The sequence below is a fragment of the Capricornis sumatraensis genome, chromosome 20 (genome assembly GCF_032405125.1).
Source record: "Capricornis sumatraensis isolate serow.1 chromosome 20, serow.2, whole genome shotgun sequence".
Taxonomy (NCBI): Eukaryota; Metazoa; Chordata; class Mammalia; order Artiodactyla; family Bovidae; genus Capricornis; species Capricornis sumatraensis.
Window position 1 is genome coordinate 19,682,061 of NC_091088.1, and position 27,376 is coordinate 19,709,436.

Genomic DNA, 27,376 nt, shown 5'->3' on the forward strand with positions numbered 1-27,376 from the left:
ATGGGCGGTGCGCGCGCTCTGAGACCCGCCCTAGGGTCGGGGCCCCGGCCGCGCCTGCGCCGTCACTCGGGCGGGCGCGCCCCCGAGGGGGCGGGGCCGCGCGGGGGCGGGGGCGCGGAGGCCGGAAGGAAGCAGGTGGGGGGCGTGGCGAGCGAGGGAAGCCCGCCGGCCCGCAGATAACCGTCGCGGCCTGATGACGTCGCACAATGGCCGGCCCCCGCGGCTAGTGGAGCCCGTTTGTTCCGCCCGCGTCGTGCCTGGAGCCGGAGCCTGGGAGCAGCGGAAGGGCCGAGAGACGCCTTCTCCGCGCCGTCCCGACCCCTGCGAAGCCGTGGCCCCCTCTCTGCCCTCGAGCTGAGGTAAGTGGTGGTGGTGGCTGGGAGACCTGGCCGGCGGGAGAAAGAGGCCGAGGCGGCCGGGCAAGGAGCGTGGCGGCGGCACTGAGCCGAGGCCCGGAGCCTCGCCGCCTCTGCCTCCGGGGAGCACTCCAGGCTGCCCCCGGCCGAAGCGTGACTCTCGGGCCCCGGGAAGAGGACGCTGAGCTAGGCACGATCCCAGGTTCGGTCCGGACGAACTGGCCGGGGGTCCTGAATCCCTCTAAGCTCGAGCGCCTGGCGGCTGCCTCCGCACTCCGTCGTGGGGTTGATCTCCTGAAGCTGTCATTTCTCTTCCGGGACATTCGCGTGGCACTGCTTTCCGCCCACAAAGATGGGGGTGCGGAAGGAGGCACGCAAGTTCGCCCTCCGGACTGAGAATAGGCTCTTTGGGAGCTTTGAGCTCTCTGGATCCTCCTGGAACTTGCTCCCTCTACTTCCCGGGCGGCACAGGTTGGATCTATTGGCTGTGCCCCAAGACGCACGCCACTCTTTGGAATACACTTCCCTGTGCCCCTTTGGTTGAAAGCCCATAGGATGTCGGGTCATTGCTGGGAGAACCTAAGACTTAAAAACTTCCCGCCTTACTCCTGCTAAAACTTAAGTTTTCCTGAATACTTTATGACAGCTGAGTTTGCCGGATAGAGTGGTTGATCATCTTATATGAGCTGTCCAGCTCTACATCTGTGAGAGCAGGTCAGTCTTTAGATCCGTTTGGGGAGAATGGAAGAAAAGTGCGTTTAGGGGCATAGCAGTGGCTTTCATCCTTTCTCCTTCGTGTCGCCTGTGGAGTGGTCCTGTCCCAGAGCAGAGGTTGGGATTCTCAGGGTGAAGCTGGACCCAGGCCAATTCCTGCTTCCCAGGCAGGGGCATTGTTGCCTGATGATGTTACAATCTGAGCACAAGTGTGGAACCCACCCAGCTCTGGAAACCAGTCACAAATGTCCTGGAGGCTAGAATTTCTCTCCAGTTTTTGGTGGGTAAGATAGTTTTATGAGACCATTCCAGAGAGCAAAGGAGGTGTTTTCCTTTTTCACAGATCATCTCAAGGTGAGTGCTTCCTCCCTGAGAAGTCGTTTGGTTCAGGCTTAGTCTGTTTGGGGATGATGTCTATCACCAGTCTTGACATCCTTTTGGATATTGTAAAGCTATGAAGTTATGAACATGAATTTTAACCAGATGTATCAGAACTTGGGCATTCAGATAGGGACAGCTCTATTAAAAATTGTTGTCCTGGAAGGTTAGACTTGTATTTCGTTGGTGCTTTTTTGCCAGAATCTCTTTAGAAGTCCTGTTTAGGTAGTAAATATGCAAGCCATAGGAGAAAAATCAGTCTTGTTCAACAGTCACACCACATGTTTGACCCGGCTTGGGAACTCACCTCACTTAACCAGACCAGGCTTTGAATGGCTTTCTGCTGACCCACCTTGAGAGAGGGAAGATTTGCTGCCACTGAGAGTGCCCGGGGATTGTATTGCATGTTCTAAAGTTCTCTCAGAAAAGTTCCCAAATGTTCTGTATTTTAGCAGTGCCCTTGGAGTCGGGGTGCAGCCTTCCAGAATGACCGCTGGAAAAGGAGGCAGCACCACTCTGTCTCAGTTCCAGAACAGTCTTCTAAAAAGTAGACACTTATTTCAAGTTTCTTTCTGGCATGCAACAGGTAATTTACAACGCAAGGGGACTCTGTGATTTATTCGACATGCATCTGTCAGTTTCCATCTGCTAGTGTACTGTGCTGTGGAGACACAGTGATGGACACTGTTACTCTCTTTTCCAGGCAGTTTCACTGTCTTGTGAATCAAAGGCCTAAAGAGTTATAAACTTTGCCAAGAATGCCTGACGATAGGGTGATTGTGTGAGAAGAACACACTAAGTAAGTGTTGTGAGCCTGGGAGTTGTGAAGACGTGCCCAGAGGACCCTGTGTTTCACTGTGTACACTCAGTAGACCACATGTTTTCCTGGCTCCTGACACATAGCACTTACTCACATAATTGCCAAGTTGAATTAATCTTGGAATAGGACACTGATGCCCAGAGAACCAGTTAACTCTCCCAGAGTGGGCCTGAAACACAAACTGCATTCACAAGGTGTCACTCGGGGTGCTTCTGATAAGTCAGTTCTTTGGTATGTTTTCCTCTGCAAGCTGTTCGCCTGGATGTAGCCTCAGATTGTAAAATCCCAGGAGATTCCACAGGGAGAGAAAAAGTGAGTCTCTTTCCCCAGGAGAGTGTCAGGGCCGCCTGCGGGTGACTGTGTGTCCTGGTGTGCCTAGGAAGGCTGTGACTTGTGCCTGTGGTAGTTGTCAGCAGTGCCCCCAGGTTCAGACAGTAAGTTGTGTGGTAGCCATTTGCTGAGTTCAGAGGACCGAGGAGAGTCTGAGTCCTTCCACTCACTCATGGGGGGGATGTCTCCCAACAGACTTTGCAAACCGATAATGGCAGTATAGCGTGGTGAGTGTGGGCACATGGTAGAATACTGCACAACATACTCAGGGCAGTGGTTCTCAGTCTAGGGAGGTTTTGAACTCTCAGAAATGGGAGATAAATTGCTTATGTCCAGGTTTTTCTAGGGAGAAGAGCCATCCCCTTCCTCAGATTCTCAAAGCCATCCGTGCCCTTCCCCGCCCTGCCTCCAGTGGAAGGCTGATAGCACTTGTCCACCTGGATTGAAGCAGGTGCACAGAGGGCCTTTTGCTAAAAATAGCTCTTTAGAGGAGGGAAGATAGCTCTGTGCTTGGGGAGGAGGGTGAAGTGATTTCCATAATACAAACGGGGGCGCATTCAGACTCTGTGAGGACTTCTTTCCACACACCATCCAGCAGCCTTGGGATTTTAGTTTGAGGCAGCGTTTCCTGTGGTATTGGTATACAAGTGTGCACCTTTGGGGGATTTCTTTTGTTAGGTTTACTGTTGGTTTTAAGTGCCTGGAAGTTTCAAACTTGAGACACATTTAAAATAAGTGGTGTCACAAGTTCGATTTCTGTACGATCATCACTATTTTTTACCTAATAGTCTGTATGGATCATATAGTAACTTTTCCATGTCTGTAAAAAGCCGTCTTTTGGGTTCTAGAAGGGCTTGGACAGGAAGCCAGATGGATCAGCACAAAACTTGAGAAGGGAGAAGAGAACAACAGACAAATCTCCTGGGTCAGTGGAAGTCCCCGGTCAGTGTGAGGGCTGTATTCCAGAACAGAATTTGTGGAGTCATTTGGCGCTCAGGTCCCGTTTTCCTGTAGAACAATGGTGGTGTGTGGCAGTTAGTCCCAGGGCAGGTAGCAGGAGCTCATGTTCTGCATCGGGCTGGCTCCAGGACTGGGCAGCAGAGTAGAGACTCCAGCTTGGACTGCACTCAGTGGCCAGGTGACTCGGTTTCCTTCTCTGTGAGGGGTAACATTGTTTGTCTGAAAGGTCGATGTAAGAGACTAGATCCAGTGCCTGGCAGAGCAGTAGTCTCGCCGCAGGTAGGGTGGCTGTTGATTTTGCTGCAGAGTTGTTGTGAAGACATGATCGTGCTGAGTGCATTCTCTGGTATGTGTTGGGTGACTGGCCCCTGGGCAGTCTCGTGGGGAGTGGGACACAGGTGTTGGAAGCCATCAGCTTTGTCTCATCTCACTGCTGCAGTGACTTTAGAGTGGATGCTGTTTCCCCATATTTCAGATAAAGAAACTGGCGTCTGGCAAGTTTACGTAATTTGTTCAGGACCCTAAGGCCGGCAGGCAGTGGAGTGAGGATTCGGGTTCTGATTCAGAGCCCCACACTGATCCCCATGTCCCAGAAAGACATGGTCCACTTGCTTGAGTTTGTATATCTGAAGCTAGGGGCTCTTTTTCTTCCATTTCTTACCCTAGGATTTAAATCCAAGTTTGCCAAAATGCACAAAGCAATTTGGTTGGACCAATCATGACAATGGAACCTTTTGGCACCTGGGCCCCAGGAAGGGACTGTTATCATGTTACTGGCAAGCAGCCTTGGTGCCAGGAACAGTGAACAGGATAGTATGTTGCAAGGCTCAAGTAGCAGTTGTGTGGATTTTAAGCTAGTTTAAGAGGACACTTAATTTTGGTTACTAGCTGATTAATTTCAGAGGCAACTTGGTTCCCGAGGTTGCCGTTAGACTGTACTATGTGACAGTCGGAATTTGTCTGAGGCTTAGTGACCAGTTGTATGTGACTGCCTGCCTTCAGGGTCCCGGGGGCCAGCCTGAGCAACTGGGGAGTGAAAGTCCCTGCCTCTCTATGGAAAGGTTTCTTACGCACAGTGTAGTAAAAGCTATGCTAGGGTAGGCATAGGACGTTGTACACCAAGGAAAATCTCATACATTTCATTGATATCAGCTAAGGTGGGGCTGGAGGCTGCTGGTTTGCCACTGGCCCCCAACTGGTTGCCGTATGCCCAATGCTGTGTCTGGAGGAGGTGAGGGTGTGGGTCCTGTCTTGGTAGCTTTCTCACCTTGCCGGTCGCTCTGGTCTGCTAGAGGGATGTATGTGGTGACAAGCTCTGCCCTGTGCAGGGAGGCAGCAAAATACAGCACTTTAGGACTGACTTTTTAATGTTAATAATTCCTTCAGCAGGCCTGCCTCTGGACAGTGTCATTAGAAGGCCACAAAGGGAATCGTTTTATAAGCTGTCTACTTTTAAGTGACTTTAAATGGATTGGTTTGTAAATTCCTTTCATTGCTGACTATTTATTTATAAAGTGATGAATTTTAAGTGATTTGTCCTTATGTTTGTTGAATTTTAACAATTTCCGTTATCAGCAAAAAAAATTTTTTAACTATGGGTTCAGATACCAGTTCTTGATATGCGCATCTTTAAACACACGTTCTCCTTTTGAAGGTGTACATTTAAAAGATATATTTTAAAACTTTGGTTATATATAAATGCATAAATAATTTTATATAATTATACAAATACGGGTATGTGTGTTTTCAGGTTTCATCAAGGTACCATGTAACATGACTGTGGCATACATTGTTTTTAATAAAAAGTCTTGAAGACTCAGGTGAACATTAAACCTTTCGCTGTTCCTGCTCTTTCACACCAGCTTGATGGTGACCCCTGGCCTGGTGGACGGTCAGTGTTCGCTTGTAGGCTGTGTGGTGTTGGTTGGCTATTTGGTGTTGATTTCACACACGCACACGCACACACATACACTGTCTCACCCCAGCTTATGCAGCCTGTGTTTAGAACAAATGGGACAATTTTTTGTCTTTGCACATTAGGGTGGGAAAACCAGGAAATAGTCAGTTTATAATTAAATCTAGTTAGTAAAAATAGAAAAGAAATCTTCTAGGATGACAGTCAGTGTTTTTATATTTGAAACTACTGAAACACGTATGATTTTCTGCCAGAGTTGTTTCCTGCAGCATGCCCATCCTGGAAAGGTACCTCTTGAGAATCGGGGTGCATGGAGGCCTTCTGGCGTCCCTTGGTGGCTCCAGAAGGACCTGCAGTTTAAGGATCACCCCCAGTGATTGTGACTTGGCAGTCACAAGCCTAGCCCTGGAGAGGCATATGCAGGAGCAGAGACAGCCAGCGTCCTGGGGACTGTCCGAGGCAGTCAGGTTTGTGTTCCAGACCCTGTGGGGGGCTCCAGACAGTGGTCAGGCGTGTTGCCTTCCGTGTTGCCACCTTGTTCCTAATGCACATCCTCCTGAATTTCAAAAGAAATTACTTTAAGAGCCCAAAAAGCTGTTGCTTGTGGTGCCCATCTTCCTGCTCAAGATAAGCTTGGGTTGCCCTGGGAGGAGGGGGGCATGCTGGGGCTCTTGGCACCCGGTGGCTCCCAGTATGGAGCTCCTGATGCCCAGCTCAGTGAGCCCAGCCTGGCCCCATGGAGGCCTGGGCTGTGGTGCCTGGTGCCGCTGGGCTGTGGAGCGCAGTCTGGGATGTAGAGGAGCCGGGCAGCCACGGGTCCGAGCCCTCCTGGGGCCAGGAGACCCACACGAGACTGACTGGCCCTTCTGCTGGATGCTCTGAGTGTGTTCTCTTTCTTTTGCAGAACCGTGGGTACTGATGGATGTGGCCGAGAGCCCTGACCGGGACCCTCGCTCTCCGGAGGATGAAGAAGAAGAGCAGCAGGGGCTCTCGGACGATGACATCCTGAGGGAAAGCGGGTCTGAGCAGGATCTGGACGCGGCGGGTGGGAGGGCTTCCGACTTGGAGGATGAGGAGAGCGTGGCCCCAGGACTGAGCCAGGAGGACGAGGAGAGTCGCTCCGACGAGGACGACCGGGACTCTGAGGCTCAGGAGCTGAGCAGGGGCCCGGCCAGCCCCCCGCGAGCCGAGGGGGACCGTGCCAGCGACCTGAGGGACGAGGCCTCGTCAGTCACCAGGGACCTGGATGAGCACGAGCTAGATTACGACGAGGAGGTGCCCGAGGAGCCGGCCCCCGGCGCGCAGGAGGACGACGCTGAGAAGGCCGGGCCTGAGGATGATGATGAGCGTGGAGAGGGGGCTCCTGGGGAGGAGGGGAAGGCAGGGGTCCGCACCGTGGAGGACAAGGAGCCCCCGGAGGCTGCCAAGGAGAAGAGGAAAGAGGATGACGACGGGGAGATCGACGACGGGGAGATTGATGTGAGTAGGCGCGGTGGGCGCCCTGAGGAGGGGTCGGGGGGCTGGCGCTGGGGCCGTTGCCCTGGTGGTGAGGGGTCACTGAAGGCACGGAGACTAGCCTGGCCTGGAGTCGGCAGCTGGCAGAAGTTCCACAGACCCTCACTCATCTGTCTGGTGCTGTTGGTTGGATTGTGTTAAAACTTTGGATTTTTTTTTTTTTTTAAGCATTTTGTGCCTTTTTTTTTTTTTTCCTGTCTTTAAGTACTATTTGAGTTAGTGTTCAACTAGAACCATTGTGGATTTCAATTTCTGTTACATTCTCGAGACTGAGGAAACTTCCTTCCAGTTTGGTCTATTATTTTGGCCATTTTTCTCTTTGTCTTCTGCTGAGGGTCTTCTCTAGGCCAAGCTTCCTTGGAAGTGTCTCCTTGGGACTGCAGAAAATGGGATTGTGTGTCAGAGCACTTTGACTTTTGACCATCACATTCTTTTAACTTTGTTAATCTGGCCTTTCAGGTTAAGGAGAAGGTATCTGGTAATAATTGTCTTAGTTGTGGGCAGTTGGGATTTATGATAGATAATCCTGATGCAAGAATTTCCTTCACCATCTTTTAAGAGGTTGAATTTTGGGGAGGGAAGAATCTGAAGTCCTGCTGATAAATGCTTTTACTCAAAGGAGGGGAGAGACAGACAGAGCAGATTGACAGGACCTGGAGTTTTAATATCCCAGGAAGGAGATTCTGCTCATGGGAGAGGCACTGAGGGGAGAGGTGTGAGGAATAGCTCCCAGAAATGCTCTGGATCGCCGAAGGAGGGGGTTGTTGGTTCAGTGTGTGAGCTGGATTTGCCTGACATGCTGGCTTCTCTGGCAGCTAGTACGTATGCCGCGTCTTGGGGCCATGGTTGTGCCTGGTTATTGCTTCTCGAACTTCACGAGAACAGAACTTTGTGGGGCATTACAAGCTCATGTGTGCAGTTACAAGCTTAGAATTTTAGATCTTTTGTCTTCTCACAACTAAGCATAGCAGATGGTCTCCTAAGCCAGTAGCCACTGCTCGTTAGTGTACTTACAAAGGTGCTGTCGGGACATTGTCTGTGAGCATTCTTAGATTCTGCCCGCTGAGCTTCCCTTGCAGTTTGGAAAATTCTCAACCAGAGAGTTGCCAGAGGAAAAAGAGATGCCACGAGACTCCAGTTAATCAGTTTGGATGACATTTGGGGCAGAAGACGAAATCATCGATTGAGGTTGCCCATTAGTTTGGTCTCTCAGTTTACAAAAAGAAAAGCTGAGTCAGCGTCCTGCCCGTAGGACATGGGGCTGTTAGTGACGGGACATGCGGCCAGCGGGTCTGGGCAGTCCTCCCCCTTTAAGAAAGGATGAGGTGCAAGCTCTTCTTGCTTCAGCTGTGAATGGTCCGTAGGGCAAGTTCATCGACTTCTCAGCCTTTCCATGCTCGCATGCGGTCAGATATCTCCCCACAGGTCCTGGGGGCTCTCCCATCTGCACTGAGTTAGATGTGGTGGCCTAGGACATGGCGTTGACCTGAGCTGGCCCAGGAAAACACCTGTTGTTTGGAGATAGCTGGTTTCTTCAGAAACAACATGAGAAATAGACATCCAGGTTGACTTTCTTGCCCACTTGACCCTAGATGGTGGTTTCATTTGGCCCTAAAGAGGGCCCCAGAGCCCCACTGGGCCCAGGCCCAGCTTCATTCAGCCACAGGGTGGCGTGTCCGTCCACAGGCACCCCCACGGGCCCTGCAGTGTGCTGGGCTCGTTGTGACACGCAGGGGCGTGACCAGGCAGAGCAGAGCCTGTCGCCCCTCCAGACAGGCAGGCCTGGACAGGGCTGGGCCCTATGAATGGAGACTCGGACCCTCATGGGAGCCCCTCTGGTTCACGTGTGCCCAGCTGCCTGCATTCCAGGCTCCTCCCCATTCTTTGATCACCTACTTAGATGTTACGCCCTTTCTGTGGGCTCTGCCCCTTTCTGGCATGTCAAGCTTGGTGCCTTTGCTGTGATTCCACAGTCTGAACTGACTGGGTCGTCAGTGTGTGTGTTCTTGTTGCTCTTTAGCACCCTCACCTCCAAGAACACAAGTGATTTACCCTTCTTTTAACTGAGAAGTGCTTTTCTCTGTTGGGGTACACTGACCTGCTTTTTTCCTTTGTAGGCTTTGGATCACTGGGACAGGTCAGTTCGTTTGGCAGGAGTAAGCTCCCTCTCCCCAGCTTTTCCACTTTCTTGGTGGTTTCCTGGGTAGTGACATCAGTTTGTACAACGAACCTTTGACATTCTTCTGTTTGAACCACGTGGTTTATAACTCAGGCCTTGAATGACTTGTACGTATTTTGGTGAGCTACCTTCAGATACCAGTGCCCTTCTGGAAGTGCCACTTCCCTGCTGCAGTGGGAGGGGATTTTGCAAACATGATTGTGGGCCAGCTATTTATAGCATCTAGCTTATTTGTGGAGGGGGCCGAGGGTCCCCACCAAGTGACAGCTGAAGCATGGGTGAACTTGACTTAGCGGTCTCACCTGTGCTGGCAGCTCAGACAGCCGAATGGCACGAGCGGCCATGTGTGCCTTGTGTGGTCCTGCACAGAGCCTCCTCCCTCCAGGGTCTGTGACTTGCCTTTGCAGACTCCAGTCCTTCCATCTTTCGCCCTTCCATCATCTCCTCCGCTTTTTGACTTGGTTCTGTTTTTATGTCTCACATGTCATCTGGTTAACAAAACTTTGGCACCTGGTGCGTGCCATCCACTTGGGAAGGGGCGGAGTATTCTGTTCCTTTCTGGCTTTGGTCAGTGACTGTTGCACTGGTAGGGTGGCTGCTCGGAGACGGTGGGACAGGGCCCGCACCCCGAGTGGACTGTCCACACTGCTGCTCAGGCAGAAGTGATGGCTCCTGGCCCAGCCAGGGATGAATACAGCTCTGAAGCCTTTTCTTTGCATACAGACTTTGTCTTTTCTCAGGCTCGCATCTGCCTGCTCCTTTCATATCTGGACACACAGTATCTTCTACCAAAGGATTTAGGGGCTTAGAAATCTGGGGCATTCGCAGCACTGCCCTCTGGTGGGAGGCGGAGAAGCCGCGGAGGCCTGGCCCCAAGGGATTCAATCAGGCCTCCCACCTCCCTCTGCTTGGCTAGTCCGGGCTGGACCACTGTGCTCGCTTAGCCGAGCAGCCCAGAAGCTCTGGGGTAGGAAGGCTGCCCTCCAGCCAGCGCCCAACATGCTGGAACCTGTTTGTGGTTTGTGTTTATTGCTTCGTGCACAGGTCCTGGGTCCCCTCACAGGCGCTGCTCCACACCCCATCACCATTGGGAAACCAGAACATCATCTCTGGCCCCGAAGGGTGCGCATGCAGGGTTATAGACCTGAACTGCTACCTCACGATACAGAATCGTGGGTTCAAGGAGCCCCTGGTTGGCCTGGTGGCCCCTGGGCCTCTGCTTTGGGGCACATGCCTGCATCTGCTTCCTTCTCTGCTGTGGCTGGGGAGATGCTGGGCTGGAAATGAGTTCTTTTTGTTGCTGAGGTCATACCCTGGCTTTGTGGTTTTGTTTTAAGGAAAATAACCCACACAAAGGGGAAGGTAGATGTCACCGGTGCTGCCTTTGCTCACATTTGACGTGTTGCCTTTGAGGGGTTTTTCTTGTCACAGTGCTGAGCGCCCACCACGTGTGTCCCCTGAGGCCCAGGTGGGAGCTCTGGGTGCTGGAAAGGTAGGTAGGAGGGCAGGGCTGGGGCCTGGGCGTCAAGTCCACGGTCTTGGTAGCAGCAGGAGAACCCAGGCCACCCCATGCCCTGTGCCCCATGTATGCTCACCCCAAGGACATGCTGCTGGGCTATCCCTGGATTTGTAAACTGTAGGGGGGCCTGGCGCAAGCTCCCTGAGTTAGTTGTTGGTGCCCTTTTAGCTGTTTATAGACCCACCAGTTTGCTTCTGGGGACACCTGCGCTCTACTGGCTCCACTCTACGTCACAGGATCAGGGGCCACCCGCTGGAATTCCTGCCAGTTACAGCCCTGACCTGGTGCTGGGAGCACTGGGGGGCTGGCTTTAGAGACATCCTTCTTGAGTTGTATTTGCTTGAAACCCTTTATAAGATCTCAGAACTCCTTGTGTTTGTCACTTGAAAGGCCATTGTGCTAAATGAACGGTTAGTTGACGATTGAGAATATTCTCCTGCTGGGTGATTTACTGATGCTTTCATCTGTCTGGCGTCTGAGAAGTGGCTGAGCTGGGCGGCTGGCTCTCGATTGCTCTTGTGAATATCGAGAGTAACATCTCTGCAGAAACAGATCTCTAACCTGATCGAGTGTGCTGGCTGTGAATCTTGGTTTTTTAAAAGCAGTTGTTCTGTGCTCATCATTTCAATTCCTGTGCGTCGATTTTCAAACAGAACAGAACAGTTGAATGAGTTCTGACCTCTCAAAAGAGTTTTGTTTTTCTAATGAGAACAAACAGAATCCGCTCTCAGCTCCAATGTGAGCATCTATATGACCCGTGACAGATAGCACATGAGGTGGTAGTGTAGGACCCCGTGCCTGAGGAAAGCAGGAGGAGGACGGGGCTGGAAGACGGGGCTGGGGGGACCAGGGGGTGATGTTGATCACAGAGTACAAACTTTCAGTTATTAGATGAATAAATTCTCAGGACCTTTAAAAAAACTTGTTACTTTCTCTAAAAGAAATCATTCTGCTGGCTTTCTTAAGAGAGATAGCTCTCAGCCCTGTTATTTTTTTTTTTTTTTGCAAAATACTTCTTAATAACTTGGTGTTTTTAAGGCAGAAATTATACAACTATTTAAGCTTTGGAATAAGTCACCTTAAGTCCGGGGTTTGTCTCCAGTGTTTCCTCATTCAATGAAAAGTGTTTACTGTAAATCCGACACTGCACTTGGAGCAGCAGGAGATGAAAAGCGGATGGCGCCATCGCGTCAGTAGCCGTGGCAGCTGGGGCTGTGGCTGGGGTTGGGGGCTGTGGGGCCTCTGACTCGGGCTGTGTGTTACCCACCGAGGAGGAGAGGTGAGAACATGGTCAGGCCGGACTCACTGCGGTCACAGAGCTGTGGGGAGCGTGCGGAGGGTCACGGGTGTGGGTGCCCATCCAGAAGCAGTCCTTAGGCTGAGTGGGACAGGCAGTCATTTGGACGGGGGCAGTGCTGCAGGAGATGAGAGGAGGATCTCCCAGGCCTCTGCCCTGCTTGTGGGTCCCTTGTGTTGACCACACGAGGGCGCTCTGAAACAGGCCGGGGCCTGCAGACCAGGTGGGGCTCTATCCTGGGCTTAGCATCTTAACTACATCAACAGGGAGCTGGATCCCTGCTCCGGCTAGGGGCCATCCTGGGCTGCGGTTTCAGCTCAGAGGCACAGCTAGGGGGCTAGGGAGGGTGCAGAGCAGTGGTCCAAGTTGCTCTCTGAAATCCCTGGAGGAGAGACCCACCCCGACTGTGGTCTTGAAACCCTCCTTCAAGGAGGAGAAGGCCCAGGTCTAAGCTGAAGTGGATCTGTTCAGTGACCTGAGTCGCCTAAATTCCCTCCTCCTCGGCCTTAGAATTTTAAATTAGAGAAAGTGCCTAGTTTAAAGGACACAAAATAGGGACTTCCCTGGTGGCCCAGTGGCTAAGACTCTGTGCTCCCAAAGCAGGGGGCCCCAAGTTCAGTCCCTGGTCAGGGAACTAGATCCCACATGCTGCAACTAAGATCTGGTGCAGCCAAATAAATAATTGAATATTAAAAAAAAAAAAAGAAAAAACAAAAAAAATAAAGGACACAAAATATTTTGTCCTATAAAGTTTAAGTGTAAAAAATATTAAAAACCTGCAGTGTGGCCATTTCCTGCCCAGAATTGCTAGTTAAGAGAACTGTGATGACAGCCTGGCCTGTGTCGCACATCACGTACATCACAGAACGTTGTTTCTTGGTGTTCTCTATGACGGTATAGTCTGTGGGTGAGCTTTGATCATCCCTGATGCCCGATGAGAAGGAACCTCAGGTTTGGGAGTGTGTATGAACGTGGCTGCATGAGTCGTGTGGCCGTACCCTCTCTGGTTTAGGGAGTGCCGTACGCGTTGGTAGGTGTCCCTCCTGCCTCGTCAACCTCATTCAGATGAGCCTCTCTTCAAGTGACACTGTCTCTGTTTCAGGATGATGACCTGGAGGAGGGTGAGGTGAAGGACCCCAGTGACAGGAAGGTGAGACCTCGTCCCACCTGCCGATTCTTCATGAAAGGTAATTGTCTGCGTGAGGGGCCTCTGTGTGGCCCGTTGGTGTGACCTCGGCTATTCCTGGGACAGAGGTGGTGGTTCAGCCCTGAGCCTGGGCAGGGCTGTTCTCGGGGCCGAGGTGGCCGTCTGTGGTGGTGGCAGTGGCAGAGCCTCGCGCTCAGCCGTGGGCCTTTCCTGGTCACTCTCGTGCCTTGCTCAGAGGGCAGCCAGCCCGCTTGTTTCGCCCTGGGCTCCAGCCCATCCGCCCAGCATAGACCTGTGTCTCCACTGTAGACAGCATCACTCCTCGTCTGAGTGGTCCTTTTTCTAAGGCCATGTGCCCCAGCTGCCAGCTGTGACATTTCCCAACTCTGTAAGGAGAGTTCCCACTTGTTACCAGGTGTCAGAGGCTGGAATGGAGCCTGTAGAAGGGTCGGCCTCTGAAGGCAGCAAGGCTCCTCCTTCCTGCAAAGCGGATGGAGTGAGTTGAGTGGCTGTGACAGAGAAGGTGTGACAAGGGGCTCTCAAGCCCAGGATATGTGTGTCGGGGCTGCTCCAGCACAGCGCCGTCCGGCGTGTCTGTGAGGGAGCGGCCTCTTGCACCGGAGGAAGGTCTTCTCCTGCCCAGGCTTGCTGTGACCCTAGATGCCTCGCGCACTGACCCAGCCCACCTGTGCAGCCTAACGTTCACGAGAGCTTCCTGTACTTCTTTTCCAGATGTTGTGACACCATTGTCCACTCCTCCACCAATATCAAATTCCATACCATTCAGAGGCCAGGTTAAAGGTACAAAATATATGATATTCGTCTCTCTAGTACCGCACAGTCCCCCTGCTCCGGAGGCCAGACTCCTTTCTTCTGGATCCAGAATCCTGCCATGACGCCAGGGGTAGGGGGAGGCTCTGAGGGCAGGATGTGGCTGTGACGGGCTCCCAGGGACCACGTGCTGCCTGCACAGGGGGCGGGGTGGGGCGGGGGGCGGCGGTGGAGCCCCGTCCTGCGGTGGCCTCGAACGAGCCCGTCCCTCATACCGAGGTAACCAAGGATGCAAGCGCCTGGGAGCACTCGGGGCCCTGGTCATCGTGTCCTCGGGCATGTCCTCTTGGCTGCACTGTTTCTGTGCTGCTCACTGCTGCCGCGGGGCGGCCCCGTGGTGCGGCCACGTGCGCCATTCCCTAGATGGGAGCAGAGCCGCCCTAAGGATGCAGATGAGTATGCAGCACCTTCTAGAAAGTAAATGCTTACAGCTTCTCAAAGCCTGTGGTATTTGAAGTGTCAATATTTCAGAAAACTTAAACTTAAGCCAAAGACCTCCTTGCCATAAAGACTTCAGTCTATCTCTGGAATTTCTGGAGTAAATCAGTGGAGCCCATGGAGCCCAACACGCGCATGCACACACATGTGCTGCAGTCGTTTCCAGTTAGCACTGTGCACAGACACTGTGATTAGAAGTCTGGCCATGGCCAGGACCTGCCGGAGGCCCCGTGGGAGCAGGGCAGGAGGCTGCCGCATGCACCTTTGAGGGCATAGAAGCTCTGGTCAGGTGCTTGGTGTCTCACTGCTGAAGGACTTGCCAGAATTTAGCTCCAGAAGCACACACACTACAAAGCGAAGCTGGTGGCCGTACACAGAGGAGCGTTGGAGGGTGCTGGAGGGGGTGCCCTCTCCAAGGACGTCTTCGGTGGGGGAGGTGGGTCACAGTACAGGAGGGGAGGGGCCTCAGATCCCACTGAGTGCCCGGATGGGGTTTCAGGGAGTAACACCCCCCGCCCCAAGTGTCAGGCCTTTCTTGGTAGGGAAGTCAGAAGCTACTGGTAAGCAGCGTTTTTTGCAGTTTAATTGGGCACATTCAGTAACTTGTTTCAGAAATATACTTTTTAATTTATAGTTACCCTTCCCCAAATATTCTATTCATTCTATAGAATAATATAATAGATACTTCTTTGGATGTTTTGAGACATACCTCTTGCCTTTCCTTAGATAAGAGAAAGATTTTGGGTGTAAACGTTTTTGCTTATATGCAGTTTAAAAGATTATAAGTTGAGATGAATGCTTTTCGATTCTCTCCAATAGCAAGGGTCACTGTAAAATAAAATGAAGTTTGCTGTGTCTGGTGAAGATGTGGAGAAACAGAACCTTATACCCTGGGCGCAGCCTGGCGCTCATAGAGTGTGTGATGGAGAGGGCTGCGTCTGAGCCAGCCGCTCCCCTCCTGGGTATGTCCTGAGTCACATGGAGACCTGTACACAAATGTTCATAGCAGCATAGCACAACAGGCAGAAAGCAGAAACAGCTCCAGTGCCCATCAGCTCATGAAGGGATAAACAGGGAATAATAAAAGCAATATGGATGAACCCAAGGACCCTGCCGGTCACTAACAGCCCAGATTGTACGATTCTGCTTATGGGAACTGTCCAGGGTGGACAGATCCATAGAGACAGAAAATGGGCTGGTTATTGTCCAGGCCAGAGCAGGAGGGGCAGCCATTGAGTACAGGGTTTCATTTTGGGAGGTGGAATGTCCTAGAATTATGTAGTAGCAATGGTTGCACAATTTTGTGAACGTACTAAAACCCACTGAATGGTGCCCTTTAAATAGAGGTATTTTATAGTATGTGAATTATATCTTAATTTGAAAATACTTAGACAGTGTTTGTTAGCTATATTTCTATTACAAGTTGTGATCTGCAGATTGTTAAGTTGCCCAGATGGACACATTGATATTTGTAACCAATGACAACACCAATGTACGTAGGAATACAAGTTGAAACATTTTAAAGCACCAGTACTTTGTTTATGGTATATTGTCTCAACTATTTAGGTTGAGTCATCAAAACATGAAGTTGTGTCCACAGGCATAAAGAGTGTTTTCTGTAAATTGTCCTGCTCCTGGGTCTCTGATTACTTGGCTGTCAATAGAGAATCCCAGGGATGGGGGAGCCTGGTGGGCTGCCGTCTGTGGGGTCGCACAGAGTCGGGTACAATTGAAGCAACTTAGCAGCAGCAGCAGCAGCAGCACCCAGCCTGTTCTGCAGACCAGGTCTCCTGTGTCTGCTCCTTCCTGTGCCCACCCCCACCCCGACTTTCTTCCTCTTGTTAAATTGTGGTAAAAAACACAACATAAAATTCACTATCTGAACTGTTTTTAAATGTCCATTTCGTTGGCCTTCATTGTGGCCATCACCACCATGGGCCTCCAGAGCTCCTTTCATTATGGGAACCTGCAACTGTCTGCATTAGACACGAGCTCCCGGCCCTCGGCCTCTGCCCACCTGTCCCCGTGAAGTTGAGTACCCCGTGTGCCTCACAGAAGTGCAGTCTCGTCCTTTTGTGGTGGGCCCATTTCACTCAGCACGGTGTCCTCAAGGTTCACTGTGCTGTAGCAGTGTTGGGATCGCCTCCCTCTTCAAGATGGAGTAACAGTCCATGGTGGGGGTGGATCACGTTGTGCTAACCCAGCGCCCATCGGTGGGCACCTTGGTTGCTTCCTTGTTGGACCTGTTGTGATAATGCTGCTGGCACATGGGTGTGCAGACGTCTCTTTGACACCCTCCTCTCCAGTCTTTTGAGTATGCCCCCGGAAGTGGGATGGCCTGGCCGTGTGGCAGTTATGTCTTTAAAGTTTTATAAACTGCCCTACTGTTGTCCACGTGGCTGTACCGTTTCACATCCCACCACATCGCCTGGGGTTTAAGCTCTCTCCTTGTTGACGCCCGTTTTCTGGTTTTGCAATAGTGAGTGTTGTCATGGGTGTGGGGGGGTGTCTCCCCTGGGTTCTGATTTGCATTCCCCTCTGATTAGTGATGTGGAGCATCTTTTCAAGTGCTTTTTGGCCATTTGTGAATCTTCTTTGGGTAAGTGCTTTCTGCCCATTTTTTAATCCCTGCATCCTCTGGTGTTTTAAGGCAGGAGGTCTCCAGGTATGTTCTTGCAACCTAGGGGCCCCTGAAGTCAGTGCCTTAGTGAGACTGAGTGCACCACTTGGTAGGGGCCACCTGCTGCACATGCTGTGAAACGACGTCTGGGATTAGTTTGAGTTTAGGTCTTTTCGTAAATAACTTTATTGAGGTATACTTGCCCTGCCATAAAATCCACCTGCTTTAAGTGTCCAGTTTAATGCCAGCACCAAAGTCCAGGTGTAGAATATTTCCTTTGCCCCACCACAACCCGTCAGTGTGTGTCTTTTTGCTTTTCTAACAAAACTGAAGCACTCACGGAGCTCCTTCGCTGCCCCTGAAGCGTGAGGGGTGCCTCCAGGGAAGGCATGCCGGGTGTGGCCATGAGCCCAGTCCTGTCGCCTCCAGGATACCCAGAAGGCCAGGACAGTGGCTGCTGCTAAGGTCAAGCTCTCAAGTGAAAAATCAGTGTTAGGAAACTTGACAGCTTTGCAGGATTTGATGACTTTTCCAAGCGACTGTTGTGTGATGTCACAAAATCATACCTGGGTAGAAAGCCATTCACAGTTCAAGGTGGACCCACCCAGGAGTCAGAGAAGTTCAGTGGCAGGGGTGGGGGAGTTCCTGGCCAAAGCCTCGCAGGGCACGCAGAGTCTGGAGTGGCCTCAGGGTCTCCCAGCGGCTACACCTCCTCCCCTGAGCAGGCTAAGTTTTCTAGCCACCCCCAGAGCAAGCTAAGTCTTCTCAAAATATGTTCATAAAACCTTTATGTTAACAAATATTGTTAACAGAAATTACAGAAGTTATATTTTATGTCTTTAAATTTTCTCAGTTTTAATATCAATAAATACAATCATTATGGAGACTCTGGGATCCTGAGACCAAAAAGTTACACAAACCACTGGTTTCAAGTCTGTCATTTATAAAAAAGCAGCCCAGAAACTATTTTTATTCTTTAAACTACCATAGTGAATAATGACTATTTCTGAAGAAGTCGAAGCAGCTCAGCACAGATGAGCTGCTTGTCTGTCTCTGTCACAGTTCTGTGAAGAGGGGCACGCTAACTTCTGGGTTCTTACATTAAGTTTGTGTTCTTTGAGTTTTATGCCTTTTAGAGGAAGCATTTGTAGAACTTGGGTTTTTCCTTATTAGATTTTTATATATTCTGTTTTCTTTTCAAGAAATATTTTTTTAAAAAACCATGAAGCACTTTAAACTTATTTTGACAATCCCTATTTTTATTAGTTATTCCGAGTTGTTCAAATTAACAGGAAATGGGACCGAGGAATATCTAAATAAGACCACTGTCTTATTTATAAACAAGAAAGCCTTTGTTTAAAATTCTAGTGTGAAGAAAGCATTTTGTGTGGAAGTTAGTGTAAAATCATCTCCACTGTTGTGGGAGGCACCACAGGTGCGGTGCCATGCTGGTTAGAAATGCCAGCAGAGGCACCTCTCTACCTCTGGTCAGACTAGCAGTCAGAACTTTTAAGGTCTGGTGGTGTTTCTAACCAACAGGGGCTCCTGGGTTTGCTGTGTGGGGCGTGCTTTCTGTCATCTGTGTTCGGGTCTTTGGTGTCTGCTAAGACTGAGGCAGGCTTTGTGTGTGTGTGTGTGACTGATAGGCACCTTTATTTACATGTATTCCTGTGACCCTCCCACCCACCACTTCACTGAGTCTTTTTTTTTTTTTCCCTTTTGGCCACACCACTTGGATTGTCGCCAAGTCCTCTGCTTGTTCCCTTTGGGCTCCTGTCCCTGTCTGTGCAGACCCCTTACCGAACTATAATCCTGTTTCATCATACATTCACAATCCACATAAATTTTCTGGTAGTGAAATTTCATTTAGAAGCAGAAGAGTTTTTAAACCTATAAATCTATTTTTGCTTCCATTTCCTGGAGAATTTTTTCCCCAAACAAATTGCTTTCTTAAATTATGAAAATAATGTGTGCTGACAGAGTCAAAACAGTTATCCCGATACAGCTAGTGTGTATCCTTACAAACTTCTTTCTGCATAATTGAAAATTCACTTTTCAAAAGGCTGGTGGGATTGCACTGTTCTTGCCACTCTTCCTGCCCGCAGGTGCGGGACGCCTGCCCTTGCATGTATGTCTACCGCCCACACTTCCTGGAGCAGCCGCCTCCTTCTCTCTTGAGGCCCTGGGCCCAGACACAGGCAGTCTCAACTCCTCTCTGTGCTCTTCACCGGCTCCTCCTCCCTGCCCTTAAAACCTGAGGAACCAAAGAGCTTTTTTGTTAGTAGGTCCAGGGTGATGTTTTTGTTTAGTTTTGAAAGTTCAAATACAAAAAGAACAAAGAATAACCTATTCATTTATCCTCTACCCATATATGTATTTTAGATTTTAAATATTATAGAAATGTTGTGGTTTACTTTGTTAATATTTTTCTGTGCTTGCAGGGTTTTTTTTATTATTTTTTAACTGCATGAGCACTGTGAACTGTGATGTGAGTTTACGAGAGTCGGGCGATGAATAAGTGGATATTTTGGAATTCTTTATTTAGATGTATGACTGCATATTCTTTTTTCTTTAAAACTGTCTGAGTCTCTGGGGTTTTGAACTCCCTGTAGTGTGTTTCCCAGTCTCTGCCTTGCATGTGATCTCTCAAACACTTTTAGAAATTATAAACTTAGTTGGTTATTTTTGCATTCCCAGAGAAGCAATTTTTTTTAAGCATACATTATTCCTTATTTAATTTGGAGCCATATGTTATTATGTTGGTTTTAATACAAGTTGAAATGCTCGTAATGTTTAAAAGGTAAAATTTAGTGTTTCCTTAAATATCATGATTATTTCTCTTTAATTTACATGATATAAGGAAAAACATTTTTTGGACAGAAATATTCAAACGAAATATTGTGTTTAGAAGTGAATATATATTAAAAGATGGCTTACAATTTAACTGCGTACTAACCAATTGAAAATGTTTCTTAAAACCACTTAGATGTTGTATGCCATATTTATTTTTTAAGCTTGCGCACATATTACCTTTTCAAAAAATTAAATTTAAAAAAAACCGTTCACTCACAAATTTAAAATGTAGTCTTCTTTTCTGTCCTGAGAAGTCAAGTGGTTTTCCTGAATCTTGGTGTTCTGCTGAATAATGCTAAAAGTCAACCCTTTCAGTTCTTTGTTGTGAAGTGTAAACACCCCATTTATTATAGTTGTCTATATGTTTTCTCTCTAACCCATTTTTTTAAGTACCAGAAATAGCCTGCAGTGGCTTGCTAGGAGAAATGCAGAGGTACAGAGCTAGTAAAGATCACCTTGGCATAAATTGGCAGAATTCTGATCGCACTCGTACTTCTCGTTGATTTCTATTTCAGTATGGGGCTCTCTTAAGTCAGAATTACAACCCTGTCAGTGTACCTTCAGGTGTATTATGTCCTGAGCCGTGAACCCCGAGGCAGGGCCACCCCGACTACCGGGATGCTCTGGGTGTCTCTGTTTAGGGGAGATGCGCTGCTCTCATGGTGACTGTGGGGGCAGGGTCCTGTGTGAGCCCTCAGGTGCTGCCCGCAGGGCAGCCCAGACCGTCCAGGCCTGCCTGCATGGTCTCGGGATGGACAGGGCTGCCCTCGGCCCGCTGCCTGGGTGTCTTGCCGGTCGCCAGTGGAGCAGGGGGAGCTGAGCTGTGCACAGGGGCCAGGCCCCCCTGACCTGCCTCTTGTTTCCACAGGGAACTGCACCTGGGGCATGAACTGCAGGTTCATACACCCCGGAGTCAATGACAAGGGCAACTACTCCCTCATCACCAAGGCCGAGCCCTTCCCACCCAATGGGGCCCCACCGCTCGGACCGCACCCCCTGATGCCTGCCAACCCATGGGTATGTGAACACCAGGAACGCCATTCCTTGCTGGTAGATCACATCTAAACTCTGTTTGTGATGTTCCAGCTCAAAGACATGAATATGCCTTGTGTGTAAGACATTTCTAGGCTGCCACAGAGGCCAGAGCTGCCTTCTAACCACCTGGTTGTCCCCAGCTAGAGGCCACCATAGGCTTGGGGCAGCCGGTCAAGGGAGGGAGGATGAGCGAGGAGAGCAGGCAGGACCCGCTGGGGTTTCACTTGGAATTTTTGCTCCCCCATTTCTAAGTTTTGCTTGCTGTTGTAACTTTTGCTTACTGTTTTTTATAGGGTGGGCCTGTAGTAGATGAAATTTTGCCTCCACCCCCTCCAGAACCCCCCACAGAGAGTGCCTGGGAACGAGGGCTCCGGCATGCAAAGGAGGTAAGAGACCAGCAGAAAGCCTGCGAGAAAAAGTGCTAGCGGTGGTCCTCGCACAGAGCCAGCATTGCTGTCCCCCCAAGGCGGCTGGGGCATCCAGAGGCTGGGGGCCATGCCACCTCCCCTGTGCCCTCTGTATCTGGAGAAGCCATCTTTCCTGGGGAAGCACAGTGTTCACCCGCCTCCCCCTCCTCCCTCATGCTCAGCCACACTTGGTACCTGGCACCTGGCTCCCGGTGCCCAGGCTTACCCCTCTTGGCTCTGGGCCTTCCCTTCAGGGAAATGACCGGCTAAAGCGGAGCCGTTCCCGCCCCCTCCCAGCCCCGCTCCTCTCTGGGTGCCCCTCCCTAGAGCACCTTCCCTTGCCCCCTCACTGAATGCATGTCTGGAGCCCTCAGTTCAAGGCCAGGACTAGGAACAGGAAGTCAGGGTGTGCTGGGCCTGCAGGGATCGGGCCCTTGTGGGGTCCCATGTGCATCCCAGCACAGAGCTTCAGCAAATCCATACTGGGCGCTTGGTCATGCTCCTCTGGCACGCCAGCCCAGGCATCAGGGGTCAGTCAGGATAGCACCCCCTGTGTTTCCTTAGCAGTAATAGTGTTGGCTTCTCTTTTCACAATGGTAGGTTTTGAAAAAAGCAACCATTCGAAAAGAACAGGAGCCTGATTTTGAAGAGAAAAGGTTTACAGTGACCATTGGTGAAGATGAGCGAGAGTTTGACAAAGAAAATGAAGTTTTCCGAGACTGGAACTATCGGATCACAAGAGATGTCAGAGATACAGCGTAAGGAGCGGTTCTGCCTCTGTTTCTCCCGTTGAGAGCTCAGTGTCCCCGGCTGGGTGGGGCCCAGGCTCTGGGGAGCAGCGGCACAGAGGTTCCCAGGGGCTGGGGTCCTGTCCACACCCCTGGGCTGAGAATGGCCTTCTTGAGGTGCTGCAGACAGTTTGCAGCTGACTTTCCTTGCTTTTCTTCTGGGAGGATATGTTTGAGTGCCATGCCAGAGCCTTAGAACTGTAGAGGGCTCACATCCACTGGGGTTCCTATGAGCTCTGAGGGGTTTACAGCTGTTCCTAAAGCCCCTGAGCCCCAGGTCTCTCCCACCTTCCCCCAGGCTCCCCAGGAACCAGGAGAAGGTGTGAAATTTGTCCCAAAACCCAGGAGTGTGGCAAGTTTCTTCATTGTTGCTTCCAGACATTTTATCACAGGCCTTTTAAATGGATTGCAGAAGCATGTGGCTGAAACCCCCATCAGCCCTTGAGGAGCTGTGTGGTGCCCCCACACAATCTGGGCCCGAGCGCCTACTCTGTACCCAGCCTGGCTCAGCTTCAGGCAGGGCGGGCCCGTCTCTCCCTGGCAGGCGGCTTCAGCAGCTCCCTGGCCTCACAGCAACACCGTGCGAGGGGCCTTCCTCCTGGAAAGCACAGCCCTGGTTTCCGGCTGAAACAACAGTCGGGTGCAGAGAAAGGCTGTAGGGTCAGCTCTGTGTTTCTACAGTCAGCACCACAGCCGCCCGTGTAGGCTAGAGGGTGAGGAAGCTGTCTGGCTGTTGGGAGTGAATAGGGCTGTCACCTGGCAGCGCAGCCCCAGGTTCACCCCCCCAGGGCCCCAGGAGTGTGGGGGGAGACGCCCTAGAAAGCAGCCACTAAAAGGCCTTGCGGAGGAGATGCAGGCTGCAGGGGCCCATGGGCCTCTGAGCACCTGTTTCTCCTACCAGTTTACCCAACAGGAAGGGTTAGTCTGGAGCCAAGAAATCCCTGTAAGAAGCTTGAGGGCCCAGCTGCTGTTGGGTGACCAGCCCCTTCTCACACACGCACGTGTATGCGCACACACACACACATTCCTGGGCTCCAGGCCCCATGCAGGTCCTCTGGGTCAGTGTGTGGGGAGGGCCCTTCTCTTCCAGGGCGTTAGGAGCCATCCTATCCCCATGGTTGAAAGTGTGCCTCTGTCACCCACACCAGGGTCTGCGCCCAGACCTGTTTTATTCCTCGGGTCTGTTTCTTCATGACCTGGGCCATCTGTGATGTTGTGAGGTCTCAGAGGGTGTCTTTTTTTCCCCCCTAATATTTGGCTGTGCCATGTGGCATGAGCAATCTTAGTTCCCTGACCAGGGATTGAACCCATTACCCCCCTGCAGTGGAAGCGTGGTGTACTAACCCTTGGACACCAGGGATATCACACAGAGGGTGTGTCTTACTTTCTCAGGGTTTCTTGGCTGGTCTTGCATGTCTTATGTCCATGGGAACCTGAGGATCAGTTGTCTCCCTACATGAAGAACCTTGTCGGCATTTTTACTGAGATTGCCCTAAATTTATAAATTAACGAAGGGATTTGTAAATTAACTGACTTCTTGGTGATGGTCAGTTTTCCTTTGTGAAGATGAGGGATGTGATCTTATTCACCTGTGCTTTTGTGTCTTTCGAGAGTGTTGACGTTTTCCTCAAGTAAGTTCTGCATGTTTCTGGTTAAATGTATTGTTGCCTTGTTCCTCAGTATGCTTCTTCTTTTCTTGCTGGTTAAATGGGGTTTTCTCTACCCTCCTCACTGGCTATTGTCTAGAATTATCCATGTGCCTTACTGGGCTCTTCTTGCCACTTGACTTGGCTTCACCATCACGTCATGGCTTTCACATAGGGTGTCATTTAATTTGCACATTGAGGTGGCTTGGGGGCTCCTGGAGTCTGGTTGCGGCGGTGCCCCCAGCACACTGGGTGTCTCAGAGGCACTGGCCTTCCTTGTCCATTGGGATCTTACTGGGAATCCCTCCCTGTTTCCAGTGAGTAAGGTGCTGGCTTTAGCTCTTCAGTGTATGAACATCAGTATCTATCACAGTAAGAAAGTGCCATTTCCTCCTCTCATTGGGAAGGGCTGGGTTTTGTCACAAATCTTTTCACCATTTGTAGGTGTCATCCTTTGATTTTTCTCTAGGTCTGTGATTTTGTTTAGTATATTCGGTTTCTAATACTGACTCAGCCTTGTAATCTCTCTTTTTTTTTTAATGTGGTGTCTCAATCTTGGCAAATATTTTATGTAATATATTTGCATTAACGTTCCTAAGTGATAAGCTTGAGTTTTACTTGCTCTTTTTCAGACTTGAGCCTTACGCAGACCCTTACTACGACTACGAGATAGAGCGCTTCTGGCGTGGCGGGCAGTATGAGAACTTCCGGGTGCAGTACACAGAGGCCGAGCCGTACCATAACTACCGGGTATGTAGGTTGGAACTTCACTGGTGGGCCCTTTAAATCACCCCATTTTCATTTATAGGACTTTATACAGGCTTAATTGCATGAGCATGGCGTACTGATTTCAAGTCCCAGTTGACCATCTGTGCAGAACGGATTCTGCTCCGTGGACTGACCTTGTGGTGACTTGAACAGCTCCTTCCCTGAGCCGGTCTGTGCTCTGGCTCTGTTTTCACTGGAGCCGTGGGGTGGGTGAGCAATGCCAGCGGCAGGGGGTGTGCCTCTTTCAGGCTCAGGACCCCCCTTGGTGGGTCATGGCCATTCCTGTCGGCACTTCTCTAAGATGTGGTAGGTTTATGAATATATGTGCTTCACGCTCTGAGCCCCTGACCCTGTGCTTCTGACGTGAAGCTGCCGCTTGGAAGAGGTCATTAGAAGCAGGTTAGCGGTTTCTGTGCCACAATTTAAGTGACAGTCATGAGTTTTTAGGGCCAAAGGGGAGTGACTGGCTGGGGACCCCATCAGATGGTGAGCCTGTGGTGAGAAGAGGACCTGGCTGCTGGCCCTGCTATGCCCCTTCCCTGGCGATTAGAGCAGACTCCTCACTCAGTGGGGCCGGCTGCTGGGCTGTGGATGCCTCCCACCAGCCAGGGCAGCCTCAGAGCCGGGGGTGGCCTGCTGGGGTCCCCTGAGCCCCAGGCTGGGCTGCCTGTGCACAGTCTTGGTGTCTACCTCTCGAGACAGGAGCTGAGGTCCGGGAGGCCTGCCAGGCCCACCGACCTGGTGCTGATGCTGGAGAGCCTGCTCTGTGGGCCCCCCATGTGGCCTCAAGTCCATTTCTGGCGCAGAAAGGAGACTGCCACCCAGGTGTTCTGTCTCCTCCGCCGGCTCTCGCGTCCTGCCCGCGCCTCCCCTTCTGAGGGTCTGATCCCGTGTGTGCGTGTGTTTGGCTTTTCCACGAAGGAAAGAGAGCGAGAACGGGAGCGGGAGAACAGACAGCGCGAGCGGGAGCGCGAGCGGGAGCGGGACCGGGAGCGGGAGCGGCGCCAGCGGGAGCGCGAGCGGGAGCGGGAGCGCGAGCGGGACAAGGAGCGGCAGCGGCGGAAGGAGGAGTGGGAGCGGGAGCGTGCCAAGCGGGATGAGAAGGACAGGCTGCACCGCGACCGCGACAAGGAGCGTGAGAAGGACAAGGAGAAGCCCAAGGCCCGCTCCCCCCAGCCACCCAGGTAGGAACCACGCCTTCCGGAGCCTGGGAGCGGGAGGGCTGCGGGAGGGGCGGCGGCGCCCAGGTGGAGGGCCGGCCTCCCCGCGCAGCTCCTCGCCACCCGCACTGTCTGGACCGCTCCTTTGGTTGTGCAGCAGCTTTCTAGTTAGATGCAGTCCCGCAGGTTTAGTTTTGCGTTTGCTGTTTGTGCTTTAGACGTCATATCTAACATTGCTGAGACCCATATCATGAAGCTTTTGCCCTCTGTTTTCTTCTGAGAGTTGTGTGATTTCCCATCTCACATCTTTTTAAATCCATTTCAAGGTGGCTTTTACTAGGGGTTTAAGATAGGGTCTAATTTCATTCTTTGCATGTGACTGTCCAGTTTTCGCCGTTGAGTGTTTTTGGCTCCCTTGGCAAATATTAGTTGCCTGGATGTGCAGGGCTTTGTTTCTGGCCTCTGCCTTCCGCTCACGCCTGTGCTTCTGCTTTGACACCAGTGCCACGCTGCTTAGGTCACCACAGCTTTTAGCTTTTAGTCAGCAGGTGCGGTGCCTCCTTCTCTGTCCTTTCTCAGGATTGCTTTGGCTATTCCGAGTCCTTTGTGGGTCCGTACAAAACTCTAGGGTTGTTTTTTCTGTTGTATGAAAAATGCCATTGGAACTTGGGTTAGGACTGCACTGGATCTGTGGAGAAGGCGATGGCACCCCACGCCAGGACTCTTGCCTGGAAAATCCCATGGACGGGGGAGCCTCGTGGGCTGCAGTCCATGGGGTCACTAGGAGTCGGACACGGCTGAAGCGATTTAGCAGCAGCAGCACTGGATCTGTAGATTGGTGTGGGTGGCACAGACGTTGTAACCATATTTTTCTGATTTATGAGCATGGTGTGTGTTTCAGTGTTTTGTGTCTTCTTCAGTTCCTTTCATCAGTGTCTCATGATTTAATTTATTCCTAAGTATTTTATTATTTTCTATTATAAATAGGATTATTTTTTAATGTAGTTTGTTAGCATATAAAAACACAACTGGTTTTTGTACGTTGATTGTGTATCCTGCATTTGCACTGAATCTTGTTCATTAGTTCTAACAGTTTTTGGTGGAAAAGCCAGGCTCTTATCCCTGATTCTTGTCCCTACCATTGAACAGAGTCCTGTCCTGTGTTTCTGAAAGTAAATGTCAGGACCATATAGTCTTTCATTCTCGTCTTTTGTTAAGTGTGGGTTCTATTCTTGTCCTCTGGGTGACAGTGAACTGACCTCCCTGAATTTGCTGTTTTTTCCTAATGTTGGGCAAAGTGATATACTTTCAGAACATTCAGAGTAAATCATATTTTAGATGCATTGAAGAGTTCTTTCTTTAATTTTTCTGTTGTGGGGCCCTTTGAAGCCCCTGTTTGGTAGACACTGCCTTCTGTCCACACCGCTGGCCAGCCTCTGCCTCTTCATGGTTCACCTCAATCTTTGCTCTGCCATTCCCCTGCCTCTGGGCTTTACCTGCTACTCAGAGAGGTCAGTCCCCACCCCACCCCCATTCCTGCTTTATTTATTGTTCTACACCTCTTATCTTCTGACTTCATAGGACTTCCTTATCTGTTGTCGTCTGTGGTCTTTGTAGAGTGGAACCCCGACAGGGCACTGCAGTCTCAGGGCCCGGCACAGGGGGGCGCCAGTAGTTAGTCTGTGTGTGACCCCAGGGCC

General features: G+C 50.9%; 1 protein-coding gene across 2 annotated transcripts in view; it reads left to right on the forward strand.

Annotated features, from left to right (window-relative positions):
* The first annotated feature begins 230 nt into the window (after positions 1-230).
* ZC3H18 (zinc finger CCCH-type containing 18) overlaps positions 231-27,376 on the forward strand; it is a 43,226-nt gene continuing 16,080 nt past the window's right edge. The window contains exons 1-9 of one of the 2 annotated variants that reach the window (XM_068991957.1): positions 231-359; positions 6,378-6,952; positions 13,086-13,170; positions 13,863-13,931; positions 20,741-20,889; positions 21,201-21,293; positions 21,915-22,072; positions 24,381-24,498; positions 25,438-25,700. In XM_068991957.1, the coding sequence (XP_068848058.1) occupies positions 6,392-6,952; positions 13,086-13,170; positions 13,863-13,931; positions 20,741-20,889; positions 21,201-21,293; positions 21,915-22,072; positions 24,381-24,498; positions 25,438-25,700 (1,496 nt within the window). In that variant the 5' untranslated portion in view covers positions 231-359; positions 6,378-6,391. The remainder of the gene's footprint in view (positions 360-6,377; positions 6,953-13,085; positions 13,171-13,862; positions 13,932-20,740; positions 20,890-21,200; positions 21,294-21,914; positions 22,073-24,380; positions 24,499-25,437; positions 25,701-27,376) is intronic. The other variant, XM_068991958.1, reaches the window with a different exon arrangement.